Source organism: Apis laboriosa, unplaced genomic scaffold (genome assembly GCF_014066325.1).
Source record: "Apis laboriosa isolate Shangri-la unplaced genomic scaffold, ASM1406632v1 scaffold40_cov151, whole genome shotgun sequence".
NCBI classification, from domain to species: domain Eukaryota; kingdom Metazoa; phylum Arthropoda; class Insecta; order Hymenoptera; family Apidae; genus Apis; species Apis laboriosa.
The window spans coordinates 3,890,066-3,914,891 of NW_025223180.1; the positions used below are offsets into that span (position 1 = coordinate 3,890,066).

The following is a 24,826-nucleotide window of genomic DNA, read 5'->3' on the forward strand; positions in this document are numbered from 1 at the left end:
TTTTCTGGCTTTGAACGTTGAACATTATGCGAAACTACGGCAACTTGGGGGAGCCAGTGCTCCCGCGTAAAGTTTGATGCAAGCATTCACTGGACTAACCGCGAACCGTTCGCTATTCACGTTGCTCATAGTTTAGCCAAACTCTGTCACTCGATCGAGAGGGACGTTAATAACTGGTCGCTCGTATTCTCCAGGCGAAATCGCTATTGGCGTCTCGGCGATCTCCAGGCGTTAATTTCGCCGGATCTACTCGCCTGTAAGACAATATTATAACAGTTTCCCTGTTCCACTCGGATTTCGACTGTATGGAAACTGACAAACTTTCCTTTATCCATTTTTCCTCCTATATTTATAAATAATTCCAAATATTACAATTTTAAAAGAGTAATTATTTATAATAGATGATTTTTTTTTTAATGCATTGTCAAACTCATCAGTCTAAGTAGTGTTCTACTTGTTGATGATCGTTCATTAGAAAGTTATGAAAGCTTTTCTAATAAAAACTTTCCTTTGAAATCGTTTAAATTAGATTGGATTTATTCCTATAAAAAATTGATTAAGAAATTTAGCTCATACCTAATGCAAACCATTAAATCAATTAATGAGTTAAACGAGTTTAATTTCACTTCAAATCAAAATTAAAGAAAAATTTGCAAGTAACATAAATTAATTCATGCCAAACAAAAATTTAATTTCTCATTTATATTGGATTAAATTAAATCCTGTATAATGATCTCTGAACATGTTAAAAAAAAAATCATCGAGATCAAAGCGTGTATTTTTTTTTTTTTTTTAAAGAAAAATATTTTCAACAATCGAATGAAACGAAACAATTTAAGTATCGAACATTCTCTCCAAGTAAAATTTACACTTATTTTCAAAGAAGAAAAACACGGATGTCTAACGTAATCTGTACGTACGTTGTTTTTCGAAATATAAAAGAGATAAGAGAAATCCTCGAACACGAAATCGCGAAGATATTAAATCTGGTGTGTTAGATGTTCGGATGCCGATGACCCTCGGGATGCGCGAGGCTGGCGATATTTCTTTCGTCGGCCTCGAAATTGGAATCCTCGACTTCGCAACGGACAACCGAGTCGGAGAGTCGGTAAATATGGTTTACGAGCGTGCCCACTATTTCCTATTAACGCTTTCAAAGAGGGACTGAATTATGAAACATGCGTAAAGTAACCGCCGGTAATTGGAAATATATTATGGTAAATGTTTCGTGTTGTATATGGCGAAAGTATTTATCGTTTTGCAAAATTGCATCGGCCTTGCCTGTTGTTGCCCGTCGTTATTCTTTTGCTTCCGTTCGAGACGAGGATCGGAATTCTTCCACTTAGAATGGTTCCAAGGAGAGATGTGTTAAGTGTAAATCACCAGGTGATGAGATAATTGAAAAATAATTCGTTCGGAAATTTTATTAATAATCGCGAAACGATTAATCGTATTTCCGTAGCTGGCTCATTTCCTGTCCGTCAAAGCCGCCCTTTGAATTCGAAAGATAAAGATGGAATAAATGGTCGAAAAGGACTCGACGTTTCGAGTCCCCTTATTTCCGCATTTTCATCGAGGCGAATATAAAAGCGGCGTACGACAGAGGGCAGAAGATATTGCCAGTTCTTCTCTCGAAGCAAAAACCGAGCGGAAGTTGAGATTTCTGCGACTCGATCGCTTTGTCGATCGTTTCGATTTGAAATAGTACTCGTTGAATACGAATCGATGGAATGGAAAAATACGTTGGATGGATGTGTTTCGCGTGTTTATAAATATGTAAAGTAACCGGTTGATGGTTTCGTTTGAAAAAGTTTCGTAAACGAGCGAGAGCGAGCGTTAAAGGATCGTTAAGCAAAATGTATTACGATACGTAATCATTTCAAGGTAATTCGAATAGTTTGAATAATCAAGCATTGGTTTAATTTTTTTTTTCTTTTCTAGAAATCCGAGAGCATATTTGATCGAATATTCTTAGCGAAAACCACGCCACGCTTTCACGACAACATTAATTATAAAAACGAAAAGATGATTTTTTTTTTTTTTTTGCCTCATTATTTTTCACGATTTATTTAAAACAATATCGAAACCGTTCACTTTCATTCACTCGATCACTAGCGTTTGTTTCACCGCAAAGTAAATTAGAGTGGAGAAGAAAATCGCGTTTTCTCCTCCTCGCCATCGTTTCGTCCATCCTCCATTTCATAATCGTTTCACGTCGCGACGTCGCTTAATTCCCAACAAAAATGCCCGACCTCCGTGGCCTCGTTTAATCCCCCAACGAGACACGATTTTAAAACAACAATCAACATTTTATGCGTCTGGCGTTGCGTTTCGGTTTACGCAAACATCGTACGCGTGCTTGCACACGCGCAAAGTATAGTACTTACGCGTTTTATATGCGGGCTCATGTATCCACGATCGGTGTGCTTGTTTTTTTTTTTCCCCCCTTTTATTCTATTTTTATTTACCTCCCTTTAAAAGAGTTTCGGCCGATAGGAAATAATTTTCGAGACTATTCGGTAAATAACCCCCGGTCAAGCCATTTATTCGTTGACTAAACAAATATCGAATGCGAAACACACCTTTTTTTAAGGGGGTCTGTATCGAGCGTTCTGTATCAGTTTTCAGTTGTCAGATCGCCGAGCAAATATTCCTGAAATGTAAAAAGCCGATTGTTCGCCTATGATTTCCCCCGATTTTCCGCCGTGAAACGTTACCTACGGAAAATAGAAGGAGACTATGAACAAGGAGTGAAAGGAGAGAGAGAGAGAGAGAGAGAGAGAGAGATCTGAAGATCTCTTTTCGAACGAAAAATCGGTGAAAAAGCCTTTTTGCACTCGGCCGTGATTCGAAACAAATGTCGTAAAAACATGTTATTCCAATCGTATCGGTTGTTAATAATAATTACCACATACGACTTATCGTTATTGTTCTAAAGAGTTTTTTTTTTTTTTTGTATCTTTATCATCGACCATGTTTTTTTCTTCGCGATAATTCCCCCCCTTCCCCATTCTCTGAGCTACAAAACACGATAACACGAAACCTCGACGAGAGGTCTCCGCGAGAAAATAAAGGAAAAATTCGATAAGTCTCGGCCAACTATTTATAAACCACAAAGGACGCTGATACACAAATCACGGGTTGATAAATAATCCCACGTCGACGGTGAAAATTGTCTCTCGTCGCGAACGGGAGACAGCCGTTCCAACCTTCCCCTTTCTCCTCTCCCCCCTCGTCGTGACGTGGACTGACACTCTTACATTGTCATTGGACTCGCCGGATATCTGTGTTGATAAAATTTGTCCGCGTGCCGGATATCCGTTTGGAAATATCGACGTGCCGCGTGTATGACAGCGATTCGCGATGCCATAAAGGAGGAGGAGGAGGAGGAGGAGGAGTAGGAGGAGGAAGGAGAGAAGCGGAAGAACTCGATGAAGATAGAAGGAGGGAAGAAGATTGCGGGGAAAGCGTATCGATCCGTGCGCGTGACAGACGCTTTTCTCGAAACCGCATCCTCGATTACAAAACCTTCCACCCCTCCACGGCCACGGAAACAAATCCGAAACGTTCCCCAACGAGCAGAAATTTCTGTCCGCGTGGTGTGGAAACGATGGGGGAAACGAAGATAGTCTGCGGGAAAATGAAGAGAAAAACGGCGCGATAAATTCGCCGGAATTTCCAACGCTTTCATTCGAGCCCCGCTATTACGTACCCCGTATCAATTTTTCTCCATTCTTCTCTCATTCCATTCTCTCTTTCCCCTTTCTCTTTCATTTTCTTCCTTCTTTCTTTTCTTTCTCTCCTCTGTTTCTATTTCTTCCCTCTCTCTCTCTCTCTCTCTCTCCTTTTTACCCTCGTTTTTCGCGGGTAGTTCACGGCATGTATCGCGGCAATTCAATTAACGCAATTGCGGCGAATTAAAAAGTTTCGAACCTGTTTCAGATTTTCCATCCTGTCGCTTTTCCCTTCTTCCAACCATCTCTAGGTCCCTTCACTTTGATTACGAGTCGCAACTCGTTTTGTAACGAGTTTTCCCTCTTTCTTCTATTCCCTCTCTCTCTCTCTCTCTCTCTCTTCGTCTTTTTTCCGTGCGTCGATTTTGCACAATTTGCACTTGAACGTGCTTTTGACGTAAACGAAATAACGACAGCTCGAAAACTGCGCTCCACCGCCCCTCCTCGACGCTGGAATTTGTGAAAGCTTGGCTCGTTGCCGTGGCGGAGCGGGGAAATGAGGGCGGGAAAATTAATGAACCGACCCTTTCGATTGTTTCGATATACGAATATCGCGGGAACTACGCCGACCTGTTTCCCTCTCGTCGCTTTTCCGCGCAGGAAAATATCCCGATCCATTCTCCCAGTTAGTTCCTTTACCATCGGTGGATTACAAAAATATATATATATATTCGCTTGGAAAAAGAAGTGACGAGAGAACGTCAAATTAATCCAAGCACGTTTGCGATCAATTAACGAAATATTCCGTTTTAATATTCGTATTAAAATTTTGTAACGCGCATGATAAAAAATGAATTTCATCGGGTGTTCACAGGTTATTCGAAACGGTTTATTCGATTATTCTCTCTCCCTCTCTCTCTCTCTTAAGAGTGAAAGAGAGAGAGAGAGAGAGAATTCCTTTGTCGCGAATATTTCGTCGTGTACTTTGATCGCGGCAATTTTAGTTAATATTAATAGCAAGTAGTTTCGAATTTGCTGACATTTAATCGACCGGCCACGTTGTTGCGTCGTATTAATTGCACCCTCCTTTTTCCCGATGGATCCCTTTGACCACGTTCCAGTTTACCACCAGTTGTCGATTATGCATTTCCTCCTTTCTTCTCCCCCTCCTTCCCCCTCCCTCCCTCTTTTTTTTCTCGCGTATCAACCACGCGATACAGGGGTGGCAGGAAGTGTGTCGCGGAGGGAAGGAGAACACGCTCGATTCACCCGTCCGCTTTTATTTCGACACAGTTTCACGCGGCACGCGCACGCCAAGAGACCGGCAAATGAGCGGCGTTCGTTAAATTTTAATGAAGTCCCTGCACGTCGAAGCTGAATTGTTTGCCGGTTACAGGTAAATCGGATTTCGACGTGGAGTTCGGCGTAATACTGTTGGAAATAATTAGAGGATCCAGAAATTGTGTGTAATAATTTTTTTTTTCTTTTTTTTTTTTCTTTTTCTCTTTTTTTTTTTCTTTTTTCTTTTTTCCCTCCTCTTGCAGTAGAGTGGTGTGGAATAGAAGGTAAGAAGTACGGGAGATTTTTGCCGGCGGCGTGTTTGCAACTGTTGACGTGAAATTGTATACGTCTTTTCAAGGGGTTGATGCTGGTAACCAGTGACGGTGAAATTACACCATTTTGTTGTTGGAAAGCAGAAAGATGTAAGGATACTGTGTATGGAACTGCAAACGAACTCGACGTTGGTAATTTAATCCCGGTTCTAAAATAGGATATGTCGGGATGGTGGAAATAAGAGTTGAAATTTCGAATAACGCGCTTTCGATTCGCGTTTCATTTTTGAAATGAAGCGAGCGGGAAGAAATTTGTTGGGGAGAATATCTGTTTTATTAATTGAATGAAAAATGAGATGGAATTAGCGATGATCTCGTTATGAGATTTCGATTTCTAAATTTTTAATAGATAGAAATATCGTGAGACGGGTTTAGATTGATTTTTGACGAAAAATTATTTTCGATTACTGTTTAAATAATAATATTTCGCGGGAAGAGGACAGAAACAGGGATGGTTCTAATTATTTTGATTAATGTACTTTGCAAATCATCTTTCCCCGTTGGTGAGTTTAATTGTAGCATGAAATACAAATTCATTACATTAATGAATATTAATCTGACAGAAAATATATAAAGCTGCGCGTTGGATCGATTGTCACGAAATATATTCCGTTCCCCGCGTTCAGTGTATGCAAAGTTTAATATCCAATATTATCGCGTGTTGCAAAATATTTCCTATTTAATATAACGTCGCAATTGTACTTTCAAACTTGTTACTGCGAAATAGATAAACAGATTTGTTAGATAATTCATTTATATCGATTTTATTATATCCATTTCGGATATCTCTATCTGTCGAATTTCTCTCTCCATCAAAAATTTATATATAAAGATGGAAATATTTCAACCATTTTTTTTCTCAACATATCCAAAAACAAGTGATACTCCAATAATGATAAAAAAATTCACGTAGAAACGTTCGGTATCAATAATCAACGCAGTGACGATCAAAATTTAAACTCTCGATCGATCAAATATCGCAATTATAATGAAATTCTTATTTTTGTCACTCGCGTGAATCATTAACGATGGAAAACGGTGCACAAACGGCGGGCAAAGGCGATTTACGCAGACCAAGGTATCCTAACATCGATATCCCTGGCAACCATCGAGGATTCTCTAACGGATCATCGTATTTAATGAAAAGCCGCGTACAAACGTGCGAACCACCGACCGCTCGTAATCAAACGATTTCCGTTGAAACACGAAACGCGTAAATTAATCACTGCGAACACGGCGATGCGTTGGTTGCACCGTTCTCGTTTGCAAAAATAAAAAAGAAAAAAAAAAAATATCCGGGTTTTTCGCCAAACGATTTTTTTTTCCAAAAGACAAGTATACAAACTGTACTTTAAAATTTGATTAATTTGGATCTTCTTATTTTTATATATCTACAAGTATTTTGTTAAATTTTTCCTTTTTCAATAAAATATTGAAAACTATATTGAAAGTATTATTACAATAAAAATTTAGAGAATGAATCGATCTAAAAATAAAATTCCCGATCAAAAGTTATTTTTCATTTTTCATACGGCATACGTTATCGAATCGTTGTGTAATACACAAGTAATTGTTTAATACACAAGTGATCATAAGCAAAAAAATAATAAGCCGAGAACAATTCTTGATAATTCTAAACATATATATCCTTGAAATTTTCCTTTATAATCAGATAATGTGATCAGATAATGTGCTATTAACGTAAAACGATAATTATCGATACGTATATCGAAGCTGGTTCAGGTATTGTTGTACCGTTGCACGACCTTAAGACGAGCTTAAAGATGAAATAAGGGGGAGAGGAGTGAAGAGGAGGGTGGAGAAAAGAACGCCTGGTAACGAGCCACCATTTAGTCTTGATGGCCGCATTAGTCGCGTTTTCAATGGAGCAACGGCTTGTGCTTCGTTGTTTTGCCATAACCATTGTTCCTTTTCGGCCCTGTCTCTTTTCTAACGAAAGCGAGAGGAGGAGGCGTCCACGGCGCGGTGGTGGAAGACGGAGCCCCGTGTTTCGAAAGGAAAGCGTGTATACCCTTTCCGGCGTAACATCGGCGGCGTATTAGCACCAGGAACGCAAATAATTGCACGGTGCAGTGTGTACAGGGTGGCGAAAGCTTCCTGGAATGTAAATAGAGCCGACTCGCGAGTGGCCGAAACCGAGGTTTTCCCCCGACGTATTGACCTCTCCTCCTGCTTCGTGTACCTACGTTTTCGCACGTGTGCGGACATTTGTGCGTGTGAGGGGGAAAGGTTAGCATCCCCCTTGCCTGGTTTTGCCCGCCATTCGTAAAACGATCCTTCTGTGAAGAGTTTCTCCTGAATCAACCGAATCCCGGTTACCGTTTGACTCTCATTAATTCCACGCTACAATTCCTAAAAGGAGAACGAAATTTTCTCCGTTCGATTCTCGATAGAATGTCATCTAACATTTTCTTAATTATCGATTGAAACATTTACCCGAGAAGAGGAAGGGTCAAGGAGAGATTTCGAGTTTCTATTTTAATGCAACGATCACGTGACGAATAAAAAAAAGAAGCAAAGTCCCAAAGCATCCGTTTCCACGAAATTAATCGCAATTATTCAATCGAATCAACGTCATCGCGAGTGGATTCCCGCAAGAAATCCGCGGATACGGTGGCGATTCCGCGAGGAGCAAGGAAAGGAACCGGAAGCGGCGTGCAAACGCGAGCAAGGAGGAAGGTTCGGCAGAAGGGCAATAAAGTATCGCATCTGGTGTGGTGTGCGACGCGATTAATCGCCTCTCAGCCGCAAGAATTAATTGCGGACGCGGCGATAATTTATCGCGCGCTCGCCTCCCCGAGATATTTCACCAGCGTTGGATACTTTTCGTGGTTTCGCGCGAGATAACCCGTGATAACCTTTTCTCTCTCTCTCTCTCTTCTTCTCTCGCAATGAAAATCTGGAAATGACGGCGAATTCGGTGTCTGTGAAGGTAGCTGTTTCGAGAGAAACGCATCGGGATGAAAAGGCGAGGGAGGGAGAGAGTATTCGCACGATGGGCGCCGTGACCTTATCATCTCGAGGTTTAACCTTGGCACGAGGTTACTTGGATGAAGGAGATAAGAGGGCGCGAGCGGAAAGGGTATTTATGTGTACACGATGTCTCTATTCCTGAGGAACGCGGAACCTAATCTGCGGTTTATGCCGCTTGATTTGCGGTTTGGATTTGGTTAATGTGGGAAAATTGATTAGGAGGATTGATAATCTTGCGAAACGAGGCGTTCGAGACGATGAATGGGTAAGTTCGTAATACTGTTTCGAGTGGTGGGAAAATTTGTGGATACCCTTTGAATATCGTTAAATTTCGCGTACAATGATTCGTTTTCAATATTTTCAAGAATGGTAAATTTTCTTTTTCGAGTGTTCGATTCGCCAGTATTCGAAGAGATATGTATTTAGGATTACTATTCGGAATTTCAGATTCAGATTCGCGATGGATTAACTGTTGGGAATTTACGAAACTGTAATGAGCTTACCAAGTGCTTAAAGGATTGCGATAATAGCCGATATATGAAATATATTCGTGTTCATAAATTATCGAAATTATTTTTGCTTTAAATTCGTTAAGAAAAATTTCTCGAACTTTATCCTTAAAATTATCTAACGTTAATTTTAATGAATCAAAGTTGGCGACAGAGAGACGTGACTCTTTTCCAGCTTTCGCGATTTTCAGTTTATATGTATACTCATTTACTTCTCGATTTAGATATTCATGAGTGGGAAGGAAGGCTTTGGATCTTAATTAAAACTTGGTAAACTCGAAGTTTCTTGCCGGTTTTTAATAGCCGTTGACATGTCGGCAACTCGGAAGAGTGGCGATATCCAAACAAAAACTTTGAAAATCGATAATCGATATCATCGACGAAAGGGTTTATTTTCATCGTCCCTTGCTAAAACGCTCTAATATAAAAGTAAAACTGTGATATTTGCGCGAACTGCGAGAGTTTGTTTAAATATGCACGAGCATAGCTGATACAAATTTTAAATATTCACGTTGCGTAACGTTGCACATCCAACCATCCTGCATGCACGTGAATTAATTCAAATTTAAAATAAGAAACGCGTGTCGCAACGAGCATCATTACTCGCGTTATTTGTCGCGTGTAAACAGTGCGCATTACCGTTAATAGCTGTACACCGGTTTCATCGTTCACCAACGGTATAACAATATTCTGTAATTATTATTAATATACCTGTTCCATGGTGGAAAGATTCACAGACAAGTTGATTAATCGAAAACTGTATAAACAGTACGCTAAATCTCAAATTATAACGAATTGTCATGTGCAATAACGTTGCACCAACATTCAAACTTTCAACATCTGAATATAGTACAAATGTCCAATAATTTCGGATACATCCAAATTCAAATATTTCCAAATTTCTTAATCAAGTCAAATTTCGTTCCGCGCGATAATCCAACTATATTTCGAAATTTCAATATTTCAATATTCTTTTTTAGATATTTAGAAAATTTAGAATTGAAAATTATCGAACATCTCCAAATCTCCAAATATTCGAGTTGCGTCCAATTTTCATATATTCCCTTCCCAAATTCGTTCGTACACATCTCCCCGTAAAAGTCTGCCCGGAATCCGATAGTTCGTAAGCGGTTGAAATTCTCTCAATTTTCACCCGGACGATCTGAACCGAACTACCCGACTAACCGACGATTTCGTTTTCCCCGTTTGATTACAGAAACTGCAAACGATCGGCGAGGATTTCTGCGGTCTGGACGTGAACACGCCTCTTGGGGGCGAGGACCCGATGGAGGGGACCCCCGTGCTCACTTTCGATACGCATTTGACGGCTGTTGCCGCCACCTCGACCGGGGACTACACGGTCGTCTTCGTGGGCACGAACGAGGGTCATCTGAAGAAGGTGAGTGCACGATACTCTTTATCTCCTCCGATCGAAGAAGAGCAAGAGGCTCGAATTCTCTCTCTCTCTCTCTCTCTCTCTGTTTCATTAACCCAACCTTGTATCCTCTCCGCTCGTTGCGTATTCTCCGCGATCTAATTTTTAACATTTTCGCATTTCTTTTTTCTTCTTTCTCTTTCTCTCTCTGTCTCTGTCTTGCTCGGATACATACACGTGCGTTCTATTTTTCCCTCGAAGCTTGATATTCCTGGCACGAATGCCTCGTTTTGTAAACACTTTTTCAATGCGGAGAGTCGCTATTATTATTATGGCATGAATATGGATATGAGAAATATTTTTCTTGTAAATGATGGAAGATTTATTTATTTATTTATTTCGTTAGATAATTTTTTTTCTTGTCTTCTAAATTCATCCTTTCGTAAAGAAAACACCAGATTTAGTAGAAACGCTGAAAGCACACGTTACTCATGACAATCTTCCCAACCTGCATGCGCACAAAAATACGAAAGAATACGTGAAAATTAAATTTCAAATATCCAAATAGAGAGACTCAGACTGAACCTCAACCGAAATATCCTTAACAAGCCGATCAGCTTCGGAATGGAAGCAACCGAGGCAACGAAATAACCGTAATCGCGGAAGGGACCCCTCTCCCCATTCCATTTCCAAGTCTCTCTTCCTCTCTCTCTCTCTNCTCTCTCTCTCTCTCTCTCTCTCTCTCTCTCTCTCTCTCTCTCTCTCTCTCTCTCTCTCTCTCTCTCTCTCTCTTGCCTCTTGCTCTCTTTCGGCGCAATAATTAATCCGGAATTCGCCGGCTGCGGCGAAAGTAATCACAATAGATATTAATGCGAACGACAGAATCGGGGTTACAGCGAAATCCGCTTTCTGCTATCCGCGTTCCATTAGCCCCGGCTCGAAGGTAGCCATTACGGAATATCGTTGGCCGCGAAGCGTTAACGCTTAACGAACCTAATGGAGTTCCCGTGGACCGTCTCGCGAACTTCGAACAGAGCGGCGAAACTCTATCGAGGGCGGCCCATCGAATCACGATCGTGGAAATTACGCGCCTCTCGCACGAGCAACTTCCCTCCCGATCGTCGTCCAAACGCGTCGTCCACGCTCGTTCCATCGTCGTCGAGAATTAATATCGCGCGATTAATCGGCGCGATCGAACACGCGCGAGTAATTGGCGCGATGGAGCGTGGGAGAAGAAAGGGGAGGGAGGGGGAAATTCGTTTGGAAACGGACACGAGGGGGAGGGAAATGTCGTGGGGACGATCCGTGGTGGAAAAATAAATATAGGAAGAGTTGGTGTTGATCGTTATCGTGGATGCGGTTTCCAGGAATATCTAGCCCTCTCGAATCTGTCGTGATTAATCACGATTATCCTTGCTAAATCCTCTCCGATTTCTTCCGGTTCTCTCTAACTCCCCTCAAAAGCGTCTCTGGCTGCTTTATTTCGTTACACGATTCTTGTGATTCGGTGGTTGATAAGGAAGGAAGGAAGGAGAAGGATTTTGCGAGAGGAAAAAAAATGCTTTAGAGATATTCATTTTGAATATATACATATTCTTTGTTATTTATCCCGCTTTGGGAATGATTGTTTAGATTGTTTTTTTTTTTTAGAACGCACGCTCTAAACACATCTTCGACGCAAATAAAAGTGCGTACATTCGAAGCAATGGTTTATTCAAATCGTTCGCGGATGGCCTATGCGAATATTCCTTTGCGACGAATTAAATAAAATGTATCTACATCTATTCTGAAAGGTAAACAATAGATTGGATAGATTAGAATTTTTTAGTTTATCATCGTAACAAAAAATCTTATCAGGATCAACGGATTACTTTCGAAGTACTCGTTCAAGATCAATCGAATTAATTAGAAATAGTTACACGACGAATAGTTAAATAACGAACGAGTTTTTGATTCGAAGTCGATTCGAAATCATCGTTTAATCATTCGCCAACGAAAGGCGAAACAAGATCCATCTTATAAATCTCGATGATCTCACGTGATCTCCTCCTTACCAGGCCTTAATGACAAGGGGCTATAGTCACCTCTTAGTGGCGTAAAGGTTAATCACGTTCGCCGGGGCTGAATTCTCGATGATTTGTTCCGCAATCTCGCTTCAGAAGTTGGGCCTTGTCCTAGGCGCAAGGTGATTCGAAACGGCGCGGATGAAGAAGAAACGCTGTTGCAACGATCGTGAGATTATGGATCTGGCGTTACCTCTCCCAGCTATCGTTCCACCACGTTGAATTTCTAGGAAAATCACGACGTGGATTTCTTCCAATTAATCACAATTACCGGGCCGAAGCCTTCTTCAATTTGTTCTGCAATCTCCTCGTGCTGAACGGTCGATGATCAAGTCCCCTCTCTCTCTCTTTCTCTCTTTGAGTTTACGCTGGAAGATATTATGATAACCAGGCTCTGGGTTTCGTGCTCCTCTCCGCGTTTGTTTCCATCGAACGTTTAAAGAATAGATTCCACGTCCAAGTCGTCGTTAATTCAGAATTTTCGTTTTAAATTTTGCCCCGCCGTAATTACGTTTATTACGAAATCCTCTGAAATTATCCGGTGTTTAAATAATCGAACGCGCAAATTAACCACCCCAATAACCTATTCTATTATGTAAAACCGGGTTATTAACCACCGTCGGTATTTATACGTCGTGTATCAAGACGTCCAATAATATAAGAAGAAGAAAAAAAAAGAAGAAGAAAAGCTGTAAAGAAACGTGTTAAAAAAATAATCACCCGATTAACATAAAAAGCAAGACGAATTTCGTGATCGTGCAACGCCCACGAGCCGATAAACAAAACTCTCCTCCGATAATCGACCATCCTCCCCGATCGCGTTTTACCGACTAATTAACTTTCTTCCCTGCCTTGCCGATCTCGTTAAATCGAGGCGGCGATTCAAGCGGGGGATTTTTGTCCCCGGAAAGAAAATCATGCGAAATCGGGCGGCGGAAAATCAAAGGGAGGGGATTTATTCTGGAGGAGCATTTGCGGGGGAGGGAAAATTTGCAAGTTAACGAAGTTTTGGCGCGGCCTCCACCGTTATTCATCGTGATTAATTAAAGCGGGGCCTCTCTGGATGGCGGCCGCGGAATCGCCACCGCTGCCTTCGATTATAATTATCCGTGTGCAAACGCGAAACTCAAACAAGCGGTACGAGCGCGAACGAGCGCAAATACGCCGTGTAAATTCGTTGAAAGGAGCACCCACCGTGGCTCTCCTCCATTGAGAATGGGATCGTTAGGCCACCACGGGGTGGTGCTGGGGGATCGTTGGAGACTCGGCCAAAAGAGTCCCTCCCTCCCGCGCGCGCGATCCGACCTATTAAAAATTTATCCACGCGCGCGTAACCATCTTTCGATCGATGGTTTCGACCATGGAGCGTGTATTAAATTTCGAGAGGTTAAGATTTTGAAGGGGTCGGTCGGTTTTCAACTCGTCTCGCTTTTGATCTCCTTCCACTCGACGCAATTAGCTCCCCCCCCCGCAGGAGATTTGTCCGGGATGAATATTTCTCCGATTATTCCTTTGCTTTTCCTTCGAATTATGGACGGAATTTATCTCTCTTCTCATCCTTTCTTCGTTTCAATTTTCTTTTGTAGAATGAATCGATTTGAAGAGATTTTTTTTTTTTTCGTAGAATTTTTATTAAATTATTCTGTAAATCGGAAAAGGAAAGGATTTGAAAAGTTGGTGAGGATTTTTGGGTATTGAGAATATTAAAGATAATGGGTCAGTTAATCCTCTTCGGCAATTAACTTGCACGTTTGTTGATACGTTACGATGTTGGAATTTTCCTATCCAGAATTATTAAACGGAGATTGTGTTCCAGTTGTTAAAGTACACAGAACACGTCGGCAACAAAATGATTTTCATATCATTTAAACCGGCAATTATGTTGCAATCGTTTCGATCGCCGGAGCGTGAAGACTCGTTCTCCTTCGAAGCAAAATTTGCGGTAAACGTTCTAATTAGAACACCCTTATGCTCGCGATCAGATCAGATACAATTATACCATGCCAAAACGAATAAACTTTGACCCAATTAGACCCAATACCGTAACGTGTATTTAAAAAAAGAAATTTTTTTTTTTCTCTCTCTTTTTTTTTTTTGATTGTTTTTTTTTTTTTTTCCTTTTTTGACAATACTCGCAGCTTCTTATAATATAAATTCCACGGGGACCGAAGGGAAGTTTTTTAATTAGATTTTCATTCTCCGCGGAAACTTTCCTACTTATTACTTTGCTACTTTATCGCGCAACATAGGAGCATTTTACTCGGGACGTTTCGCCATCCTTAATATAAATAACGTCCCCCGGTAACTTTCTAATTGATAAGACCATTCGAACAAGATCTCTCTCTCTCTCTCTCTCTCTCTCTCTCTCTAATTAATTCGAGCATGAGCGCGATGAAAATGGAACACGATGAGAGGAGGATAGGTAGGATGATATAAATGGTTGGAGAACAGGAAAAAAGGAAGAAAGAACGACAGATATTTCGCGCGATGGAACGAAGAATGAGATAGGAAAGGTGTCGAAAGAAAGTAGCGAAAAAATTGGTACAAACATTTGGTAGGGAAAATAATAGGATAATATAAAATACGAAGAGATACGGGTTAAGAAGAAACGGATTGAAAGATTGAAGGGAAAGAGGAAAGAAAGCGAGAAATGAAGGAAGATGCCAAAATTTCTGTCGAACCGTTAATAACGTTAATAAAATGAATTTACGATTACACGGGCGGATAAATCCGCCACAAACTTTCCGTATTTTCTACTCGCAATAATCGTCTTTCCTTCCTCGAAATTAACTCGGAGAATAATGATAGATCAATTAAAATCGCGATCGTAATTTTTAACCGCCGATTTATTCAACTTTCTTAGTCCCGATTGCCAATAATCGTCCCTCTCTAAGAAGTTAACTTTACTATAATATACCTCGAAGACCGATGATAAATCAATTAAAATTGGAAAAGTAATTTTCTCCCCAACTTTTTCGAGGTCTCATAACCTTCTCAATAATCTTCTTCTTCTTTCGAATCTAACTTAATTACGAACTATCATGAAAAGAGATGATAAATCAATTAGAATCAAAAAAAAACTTGCAACTTGACTCTTCTCTTATTTCCAATCTTTGTCCGGATTCTTTCTATTTCTTCTTTCGGATCTTGGTTTAAATTATATATTATCCCTCATTCTCATATCGAGTCTACATTTTGGAGGCTCGAAAGAGAGATCAAGAGATCTATAAACACAATTTATATAGAAAAATCAAGACGAAGAACGATCATGATAATAAAGTATTACACTTCCGCCTTGAGGAAGCGTATTATCTCTCCTAACACCGTCCGTTGCAATTCGTTAAAATTTAACGTTACGTTTACAACGAACGCGCGTGCGGAACGAGCATTCGTCCATCGCCCACGGCCTTTCCAACGATCCCGCTTTAAATATTCGACGCTCTGAACGTCGACAGCTCGCCGATATCCGCGCTAAGTAACCGCGATTTCACGGCGAACGCCTTTCGTTTCGTTCCCCGCCACGATTCTCCTGTCATAGCCGCGTTTGTATCTAACACCGATTAACCTCTCGGAAGCGGGAGTAAAGGCTCAATCGTATTGATCGAGCTGGAAAGTCGAAGGTGTCTAGGGGAGGGGGCGAGGGAGGAGGAAAAGGAGGTTTGAAGTTTCACGAATGTTCGCGAAACGTTCGCGCGGTGTGTAAAATTCGGTGCAAGTAATTTTCTAGCAGGATGTTGTTGTGGTGGTTTACAGGAGTTATTTCTATCATTTTTTTTTTTTTTTTTTTTTTTTAATATCGATAAGCGCTATCGAAGTTGGAGTTGAAATTTTGACTAGCATTAGTGTAATAATAATTTTGAAGGAGAAAGTTTTTTTTTAAAATTACCTTTATCCAATCGCGAAGCGTAATAAAAGATTTATATTATATTGGATAGCAATTAATATATTTGCTTTATAAATACGCAATTTGTATAATTACTTCGGGATAATGTATCTATATTACTATAATTACCGTGTAACTCAACTAACGCGATATTAATTTTACATGGTTGTAAATGAAATCTAATGGACTGGACGTGCATATTAATGCGTGAAAAAATAATTAATTAATTATTAAAAAAAAGAGAGAGAGAATTGAAAACTTCGTCCAAAAACCACCATAATTCCACCGTAATAAAGAAATCCATGCAATGAAAAAATATTTCGCACAAACTCCTCGATTCGTCATCATCGCCGCCAATCAATTTCGCCGCATTAAAATTCGTCAGTGTCGCGAGTAATTGAACCTCAACCGTTCCCTGATTCCCGTTCAATTAACCCCCACGTTCGCTCTACTGCCTATTCCAAAAAAAGAAAAAAAAAAGAAAAAAAAGGAAAACAACAAACGCCTGTTTCATGGCGCGGAATTTCCACGTCCTTCGCTCTCGAGCGAAGAGTCGAGTTTATCGGCGGATTTACGGCCGACGATTTTTAAGTAATCTTGGAGAGAAGGCCGGGTGCTTTGCGCGATCCCCCTGGCTGGGACACGGTTCTCGCGTGGCTCCCGTCGATTCCGCCACGCTCCTTCCGATAGCGAAACGTTTAAAACGGATATTTATTGTAACCGATCTCCGTTAGTTTTATAGCGGGTGGCGCTTATCGCCTGGCAAACTCTTCCTCGATGAATATTTCAAAGGTATTTCGCAGCGTGGAACGGTCAGCAACGTAATTCGGTATCCGAGTTTCGATAACCCTTCAAGATCCCGAGATGGTTCTCGGCCCGCGTTTTCCTTGGATAGGGACGGTTGGATGAGAGAGGTCGGAGGGGGGCGAGGGTGGAGTAGCAGGTATATACGAGTCGAGGTATCGCGTTTAAAGAGGGGATTTTAGCCGAGTTTTGGTCGGGAGTGACTTTCGAGATTGAGGGTTTTAGAGGGTTGTGTTTTCCCTGGAATTAGGAGTTTTCGAATATCCGAGTTGGTTATATACTTCTGAATTAGTCGACGTCAGAACGAAGATTTAAATTTGATTTGATTAACGGGAGGAAGGATGTAGAGGATTGATTGCACTGAGAATCGTACAAAAATGTTAAATGCCGAGTTTGTGTGCGGATAAATTGTAAAAATATTGGAGTAGATTTCGAATGTAGATGTGGAATTACGGGAGTATTAAATTTGAGATTTGTAAGTATCGAGTTGGTGAGAATTGTGGAAAAAAAAATAATAATAAAGTAGATTTGAGATTGAGCACGTTAAATCGTAGAAGTATTGGAATAGATATTAGATTGAATTTGGTGTATATTGTAAAATATAGGGAAAGTTATGATAGAAATGCAGATTGATCGGGGATATTTTTGTTTCCTTTTTGAGAAATATTTTATCAGGATGGGAAAAAATGTAGAATTCCGAGTTTCTTTTATAAATCACGTCGACGAAATTCTCGTCGCCCATAACGATTGGTTCACTTGATCACGTTATGGGACAAACACGTAACGAAGTTACATTATTTGTCGACACCTTCCCGTCTATCTCGTTATAGTTTCCTAACCCGTTGAAGCCTCGTCGCGAACTGGCGCATCGATATCGTAACCCATATCGATATTGCTCTTCCTGATTGTATCGTCGCCTTCGATGCAACCCAGTCCTGGACACTTCGACATATATATATATATATACAGATTTCCCTAGTCAGTCCTTCTGGGAGGAATGCTGAACAAGCATCGTGCAGTTAATTTACATGACAAACACAGTTGATGGCGTCCGTATCCGTTCTAATTTCCAATGTTCGAAATTTGTTATTGTCAATATTCAATTACCAAGAAATAAGAACAATATAATAACAACAAAACCTTTTACCCTTTTCTTATAGTTACGAACCAGCTTTTTTCTCATTCTCCTATTGAAAGTATTCTAAATTTAAAATCGCTATTTACTATTCTGTCACGTCCAAGAAAAAAGCGATACACATACACACAGTGTTGTTAAACTCACAAATTCAAGTCCAATTCAAATATTCAAGATCAAAGTATCACTTACAGATTCATTCTTATTATATTTTTGCAAAATCAAGGAATTTAGGAGTATAATCTTAAAGCAACACTCTCGTCAACTCGTTTCTTCCGATACTTTCTAAAGATAAGTTTTGATCGAAGATTTCTCCAATTTTCTCCATTCAAGGAAATTAAAACTCCCTATCCTACATCCCCCGAGAAGATCGCTCGTTCTTCCTAGATTTCCAGCGCGTTAATTGGCCATGATAACTGGTCAGGATGATTGATAAGGATCCCACAACGAGCTGTTTATCATTGTCGATCGGGAACGGGAGGGAAAGGGCGAAGGGAAAACAGGCGCAAAGAAGCGCCACGCCGTTCGCCACGCCACGCCACGTCTTTGATTCATGACTCGCCCCGTCCCGGAAGGTATTAATTAATGATCGAGAGACCGTTGCACGCGTACACGATCGAGGCTCGAGGTCAGGAAAGGTTATCCCCGAGGTATTTAAACGTCTTCGGGCGATGCTTGCCCCCTTCCGATTATTTCTCCGATTGTCGTGTGATCCGACCGCGGGAACCGGTCGACGGTCGGCTTCGTTTTCGAACCAATACGTGCGAGTAAATCAACCGATAGTTGAAACACTGCTGAACTCCGTGGTAGCTAAGGGAAATATTGAATCGAGAGTTTCGAATATCTCTTAACGATAGAATATTTTTTTAGAGAAATCGCTTTCATGAGTAATTCATGAATTTGAGGGATGACATATTTTCTAATGGACAAACTCCAGAATATTTCGAGGATCCCGTATTATTTAATCCTATTTCCTGCGTTAAGAAAATAAAACAAATTTACACTATTGAACTTATAAACATTATCCTCAAAAGAATAAACGGGATGATTATTTATTTTTCGAGGAATCTACTCGGAAAATGATCGAAATAAAGATCGATCTTCTAAGATAACTAACTAAAATCGTTCAATATTTATCCGAAAACCACCGATTGACGAGCAAAACCACGAAAAAATAGAAAAAAAATAAACAAACACTTCCGTACTTCCCTCCAAAGACGACAACAACGAGAAGATGCAATCAAGAGATGACAGACAGTTTAGTTACTCCTCGCTATAATCCTATTCAATTAAGGATCCACAAAGCGGGTTCCCGCGCGTCTATCGCGATTGCCTAATTGCCGCCGCGTCTTCCGCCGATCTCTTAATTAATGCGCGTCTTACACGGTGTGCACGGCAAAGAGGGAATCGATCGAGCTATCGATCCGCTGGCGAACCGCGGCCCTTCGTTAACCGTGGATAATTAAGCGGCGCACCGTGTTGCACGCACGTGCGTTTCGATATCGAACAATGCGAGAGATTTCGCGATCGGATTGAACCGATCCGCCCTTCAGACCAGATCCGTTGCGAAAGGGAAAAGAGGAGAGAGGGGCGAGGGGGGAAGAGAGAGGGGTATGGTTGATAGAAGGCACAAAGGATGCCGGGAATGGGCTTCGTGTTTCCGGAAATGGAAACGGAACGGTGAGGGTGATCCAACCCCCTTTTTCAGAAGGAACTGATAAATTTGTATCGAAAACTCGGCGGAAACTCGGTTCGTGGGTTTGTTTTTCGCGTGAATTTTTTGGGGGGATTATGAATGGTGAAAAAAGGGACGACGAGGGAAATTATTATTATGGGGATGATTGATCAATCGATAGAAAAAGGATTAATTTGTATAAGAAAGAAATGAACGCAAATTTGTGCGTTTTATCGGATATAAAGATGTTAAAGGATGTAAAGATGTTAAAGGTTGCGAATTAAAGGAAAAAATGAATGTAGAAATTGATCAGGGAAATAATCACAGGATGATTAATATATGGTAACAGATATGTTTGAAAAGATAACGAGATTGCGAATTGCGTATCGATTCAAAAGCATTGATCACATTCCATAAATGATCGTTCGTTTTATTTTTCATGGATACGATGAATCGGTGATAGGATAGATTAGCCGGAATCCAATCCGCTCTAGAATTGAATTGTATTTTTCATTGAAATATTCACTTTTCGAAAATAGGAAGTAATCATAAAGTGTTAAATCAAATGAATACACCGGATCAACGTTCGGATTCGTGTTTGCCGGATGACCAAAAATTCTCGTACAACGATACGATGAATAGATCCATTATTATGGAAATGAAACCAGATATACTATAACGGTATCCTTTCAATCTTACGCGACTCGTACGTTTGCATACGTTTGATGATGAAATATTAAACTACTCGACTCCGATCGACTCCGTTCGTTGACGAAATTTTAAATTTCATCGTCAATGAATACGGACAGTCGATTTTTAAGAATCGTTACAATTACATCCAATAGAAGTGTATCCATCGAAATTTTATTATTAATATAACGAGTAAAATCAGAATTAAAAGATTGATATCTCTCTATAGATTATTTCGCTCCGACCAACGAAAAGTTAAACGAGATGAAATATTCGAGGGTTTTTGGTCCTCTTCCTCTCCCTTCCATTACCATAAACTTATATAGAATCAAAGCTGTGGAAAGTTCACTTGAAAAGTTCACCCTCCCCCCCCCCCCCACGAAGTGTCTCTCCCTTTCTCTCTTTCTCTCTCTTCCTTCTCGACTTTCCACGCCGCGAAAGTGTTTGTTTTCGCGGTCGGTTCGTGATCCAACTTTTTCCTCGCGTGGAGAAGAGGAACGAAAAAGGGGAGAGACGGCGAAGTTGAACCGGCAACCCTTATGAATTTTATGGAAATAAAGATTCTATTCTTAACGAGGTCCGCTGTAAGTCGAGCGTGCGCGACTGAATATTTCATCGTTCCGCGTGACTGTGTATAAAAGTTGGCGAGAAACGATGGAATGTGCCCACCCTATCTCTCTCTCTCTCTCTCTCTCTCCCCCCCCCTCCCTCCTCCTTCTGTGCAAAGATTGAAGGAAACGGGGCACAAATGAAACCACCGGAATATCTCTTTACCCGTGAAACAAAGGAAACGCGAGCCACTACTGTAAACTTTAACCCCTTTCGCCTTTCACTTTACGTTTCAGCCCGATTCGAGCGCGAGTTTAATCAACTTTTCCCATGGTTTGTTATTTTGTTATTTATTTATTTTTTTTTTTCTGTTTTGAAGCATCTTAGATATCTTAGATATCGCGACGATAAGAAAAAAATTGTTTCGTAGAGATCAATTTCAATAAATTAAAACCTTGTAATTGATCGTTGGTGACTTTGAATGATCTTGAATCATAGATCATTGTACGTATACGAATAACGTGTAAAAGATTGAATTGATATTCGTATAAATTTTATTCGAAATCGCGCAAAAGTTTGATACGAATCTTTTTTTCTACCAACGATAACAATTGATCACGGTTTATCGAACTCGTTCTACTTTTTATATCTCTTAAACTCGATACGAAAAACGATTACTCGTTTTTCGTGTTGGGTGGGCGCATCAAACGCTGTTTCATTCGCGTCATAATTTCAAGCACCCTGCCTTCCGAACTGTCTTCTTCTTCTTCTTCTTCTTCTTCCAGCTCTCCAAAAGTGCTCTTCATTCCCTCCCTCCTGTCCAAACAGACACGTCTCAACGTCTTAATATCCTATCTAAATATTCTGGCACAAAAGATCTACCAACACGTAGATCGAAAATAATTAGAGAATACTCGACAACCTTTTCTCGTCCCGAAATATTTTTTCCCATCGATCGTTCCGCAAACCGTGTTAAACCAGATCGAAAATTCGTGGAAATATGGTGAAACTATCAGTGGACGACAGAGAATTGATCCATCGGCGTAAGGGTGAAAATCGAGGAAGCACGATGCCCGTGGATTAATTCGCGCGTCCGTCAAACGAGCGACGATGCACGGATATTACGATATTAATAATCACCACGTGGAAATCTCGATTTAATAATTATCGTAATCGATCGATCGATAGATGGATAGACGGACGGATCGCGCGAAAGAAGATTTTCGAAAACGCGTTTCCTCGATCATATCCGATTCCGCTTCGATTCGATTAGAACGATCCATCGAATAAACTGATAAGCGATTCATCAACCGACATCGATCGAAACGATGATGATAATAATAATAATAATAATAATAATAACGGACCGTTATATAATGGGGACGGGTGTATTATCGGAGTGGGGAAAAATGATCGGGGAAGATCGGCGTCGCGTCTATTAGCAACGCATCGACTAGTGGGACTAATTCCAATGGTAACAGTAATAATCCAATGAAATTGATTATCGAATACCGATGGCTCGATGGGTTGAGACCGCGAGAGAGCGAGCGTTGTTGCTATTAAATGCGAGCCTCTCTCGCTATGTACGGGGTGGGAGGAGGGTTGTGTATGGAGGAAGAGGAGGAGGAGGAGGAAGAGGAGGAGGTAGGTAGGTATTAGCGGGGTATTATTAGTTGCCGGTTAAAATGATTATAGAAAATTGATGATTAATCCGCGGCACGATGATTCGTTTCGATATTAGGATTCCCATGGACTGTTGCCGATTCGTTGGATTTAATCGGCTCTAACGGAATGAAGCGTTTCGAAGGGTTTAGTTTATATATATATAAAACGCGTGATTCAGACCGTGTGCATCGTGTGGGTTCGAAGTTTGGTTTGGGATGGTTGTACGTAATACATCGATCGGCACACGCATCGTTGATTGGCGAAATTTTTTACGTGTTAAAAATTTCTTTTCCATATGATAACAGTTGTCAGGTGTACAAGTATTATTGTAAATTCGCGGGGAAAAAAGCGAATTTTATGGAAAGTCGAAAGTTTGATAAAATTTGTTGATTCGAGATAGGATGGGAAGACAATAGGAAAAGAACTTTCGTACGAAAATCGCAATTTTCCTATATTTACCGTGCGATCGTTCGACCCAGTTTCCGTCTAATATTTGAAGTACGTCCGGATCCGTGTATTTAAATTTCCCATGCAGGTGGAAGAGAAACTATGGCGGCCGGTCATCGATTCCATTCTTCGTTGGAGCCGATACAGGCAAGGATTAAAAAAAGATTACAGGACGTCGTTTTATATTAAAACGGGGCGAAGTAGGATCGAAAGGGCGAAGGACGAGGGATTGAATGCAACGTCCCTGTCCAATCCCCGGATTTCTCCTACCCCACAATGCCCTCTTTGGCCCTCCATCGGCGACTGCATCGATTTTCTTACTCCCTCTCGTTTCTCTGGGTCTTCCCTCCGTTTCCCTTTCAACCGAAAGCTTCATTGTTCCTTCCGAGTAACCTCTTTCATTCATTCTTGGGGCCGCCGCCACCGTCCCCTCCCCCACCCTCGATCGATACCAATTCCATCAGCGTCTCGTGATCGAGCTCTAAGAACATTCTAATCCTGGTTAATTGATTACACGCGGTTAACGTTCAATGGACGATCACGGGGGAATGGGGCACAGATTCTCAGGTTTAGTTTGGATTCGATGGAACGGATGTTAAATAGATCCGTTCCGTTTGAAATTCGACGGTGGACTCGTTGTTGTTGATTTAACGCGAGCGTAAAATACGTAAAATTGGATTGGAGCGTGGTGGCACGTGGTTCGATGATAAGCCGATATTCAGCTCGTGTGCACGTATATACGTATGCGAATGGTATTTTTGTGGGGAAAGAGTTTTGCGCCTCGTTCATTGTACTATGGAAATCGACGATTATTAGCCGCGAACGTGCTAATAGTTTCACGTGTTGTAAATCACGTGTTGTAAATCACGTGTGCCTCGATTCCTTGCGTTTTATTCACCTTCGAATATACCTTGTGTACTCTACGGACAAAGGAAAAGGGGCAGTCATCGTACGAACTCGAGCGTGGAATAAATTGGAATACATTTAAATCAATTACAGCCACCGCTGTTCACACGTCTCGTCATGGACTGATTCCTCGTCCGCGCAATACAACAGATAAAATTAAAACGAAGAATCTAAATACCACCTGTATCACATTGGTATAATACACATAGAAATACCGAGCAGAAAAAAAAACTTGGCGTATCTTCTCCGCCTTATTAATGGAAGGAATATATCCAGAATTAAGAATTTAAATGTTACGAAAGATTTAAGATTCTTTTAAAACGATTCGCCTAGGGGAAAATCCCGTAGATTCTACCGCTCAAAAGTAAATTTGAATATCAAAGGAAAAGAAAAGAATGACGACAAATTCGATCGACATATCGTCGTATATATTGGAAGAAATTCATTTTGAAACTCGACGAAATTCACAAGATACAAGACACGTAGTTGTGACCGCGGCCAAAGGCCCTCGATTGATTTCATTAGAGCGGGATATTCGTCTGCGACGGGGGTATAACAGTTAACCCGACACGGTATCATCACTGTCAATGCGGAACTCGTTGAATAGCGAGCGAGAGCACGCTCTCCAAAGGCCGAGGCTACGTGCCGTGGGAAAGTCCATGGAAGCCTGTGGCATAGTACGCCTTCGGAAGGCAGCGTACGCCGCGAGGCTCCAGGATGCTGCGGGAAGAAAAACGGTATCGGTGTAACACACGACCGTGTTCTAAATTATTCGTGCACTTTGGAGTCGCGTTCGACGTTGGTTAGGCAACATTCTCGCAATTTCCAATCCTTTGGGAATACG

At 40.9% G+C, this 24,826-nt stretch overlaps 1 protein-coding gene across 3 annotated transcripts in view; it reads left to right on the forward strand.

Annotated features, from left to right (window-relative positions):
* LOC122715946 (plexin-A4) overlaps nt 1-24,826 on the forward strand; it is a 275,970-nt gene that overhangs the window by 181,237 nt on the left and 69,907 nt on the right. For all 3 annotated transcript variants that reach the window (XM_043938548.1, XM_043938549.1, XM_043938547.1), the window contains one exon: nt 10,007-10,189. In XM_043938548.1, the coding sequence (XP_043794483.1) occupies nt 10,007-10,189 (183 nt within the window). The remainder of the gene's footprint in view (nt 1-10,006; nt 10,190-24,826) is intronic.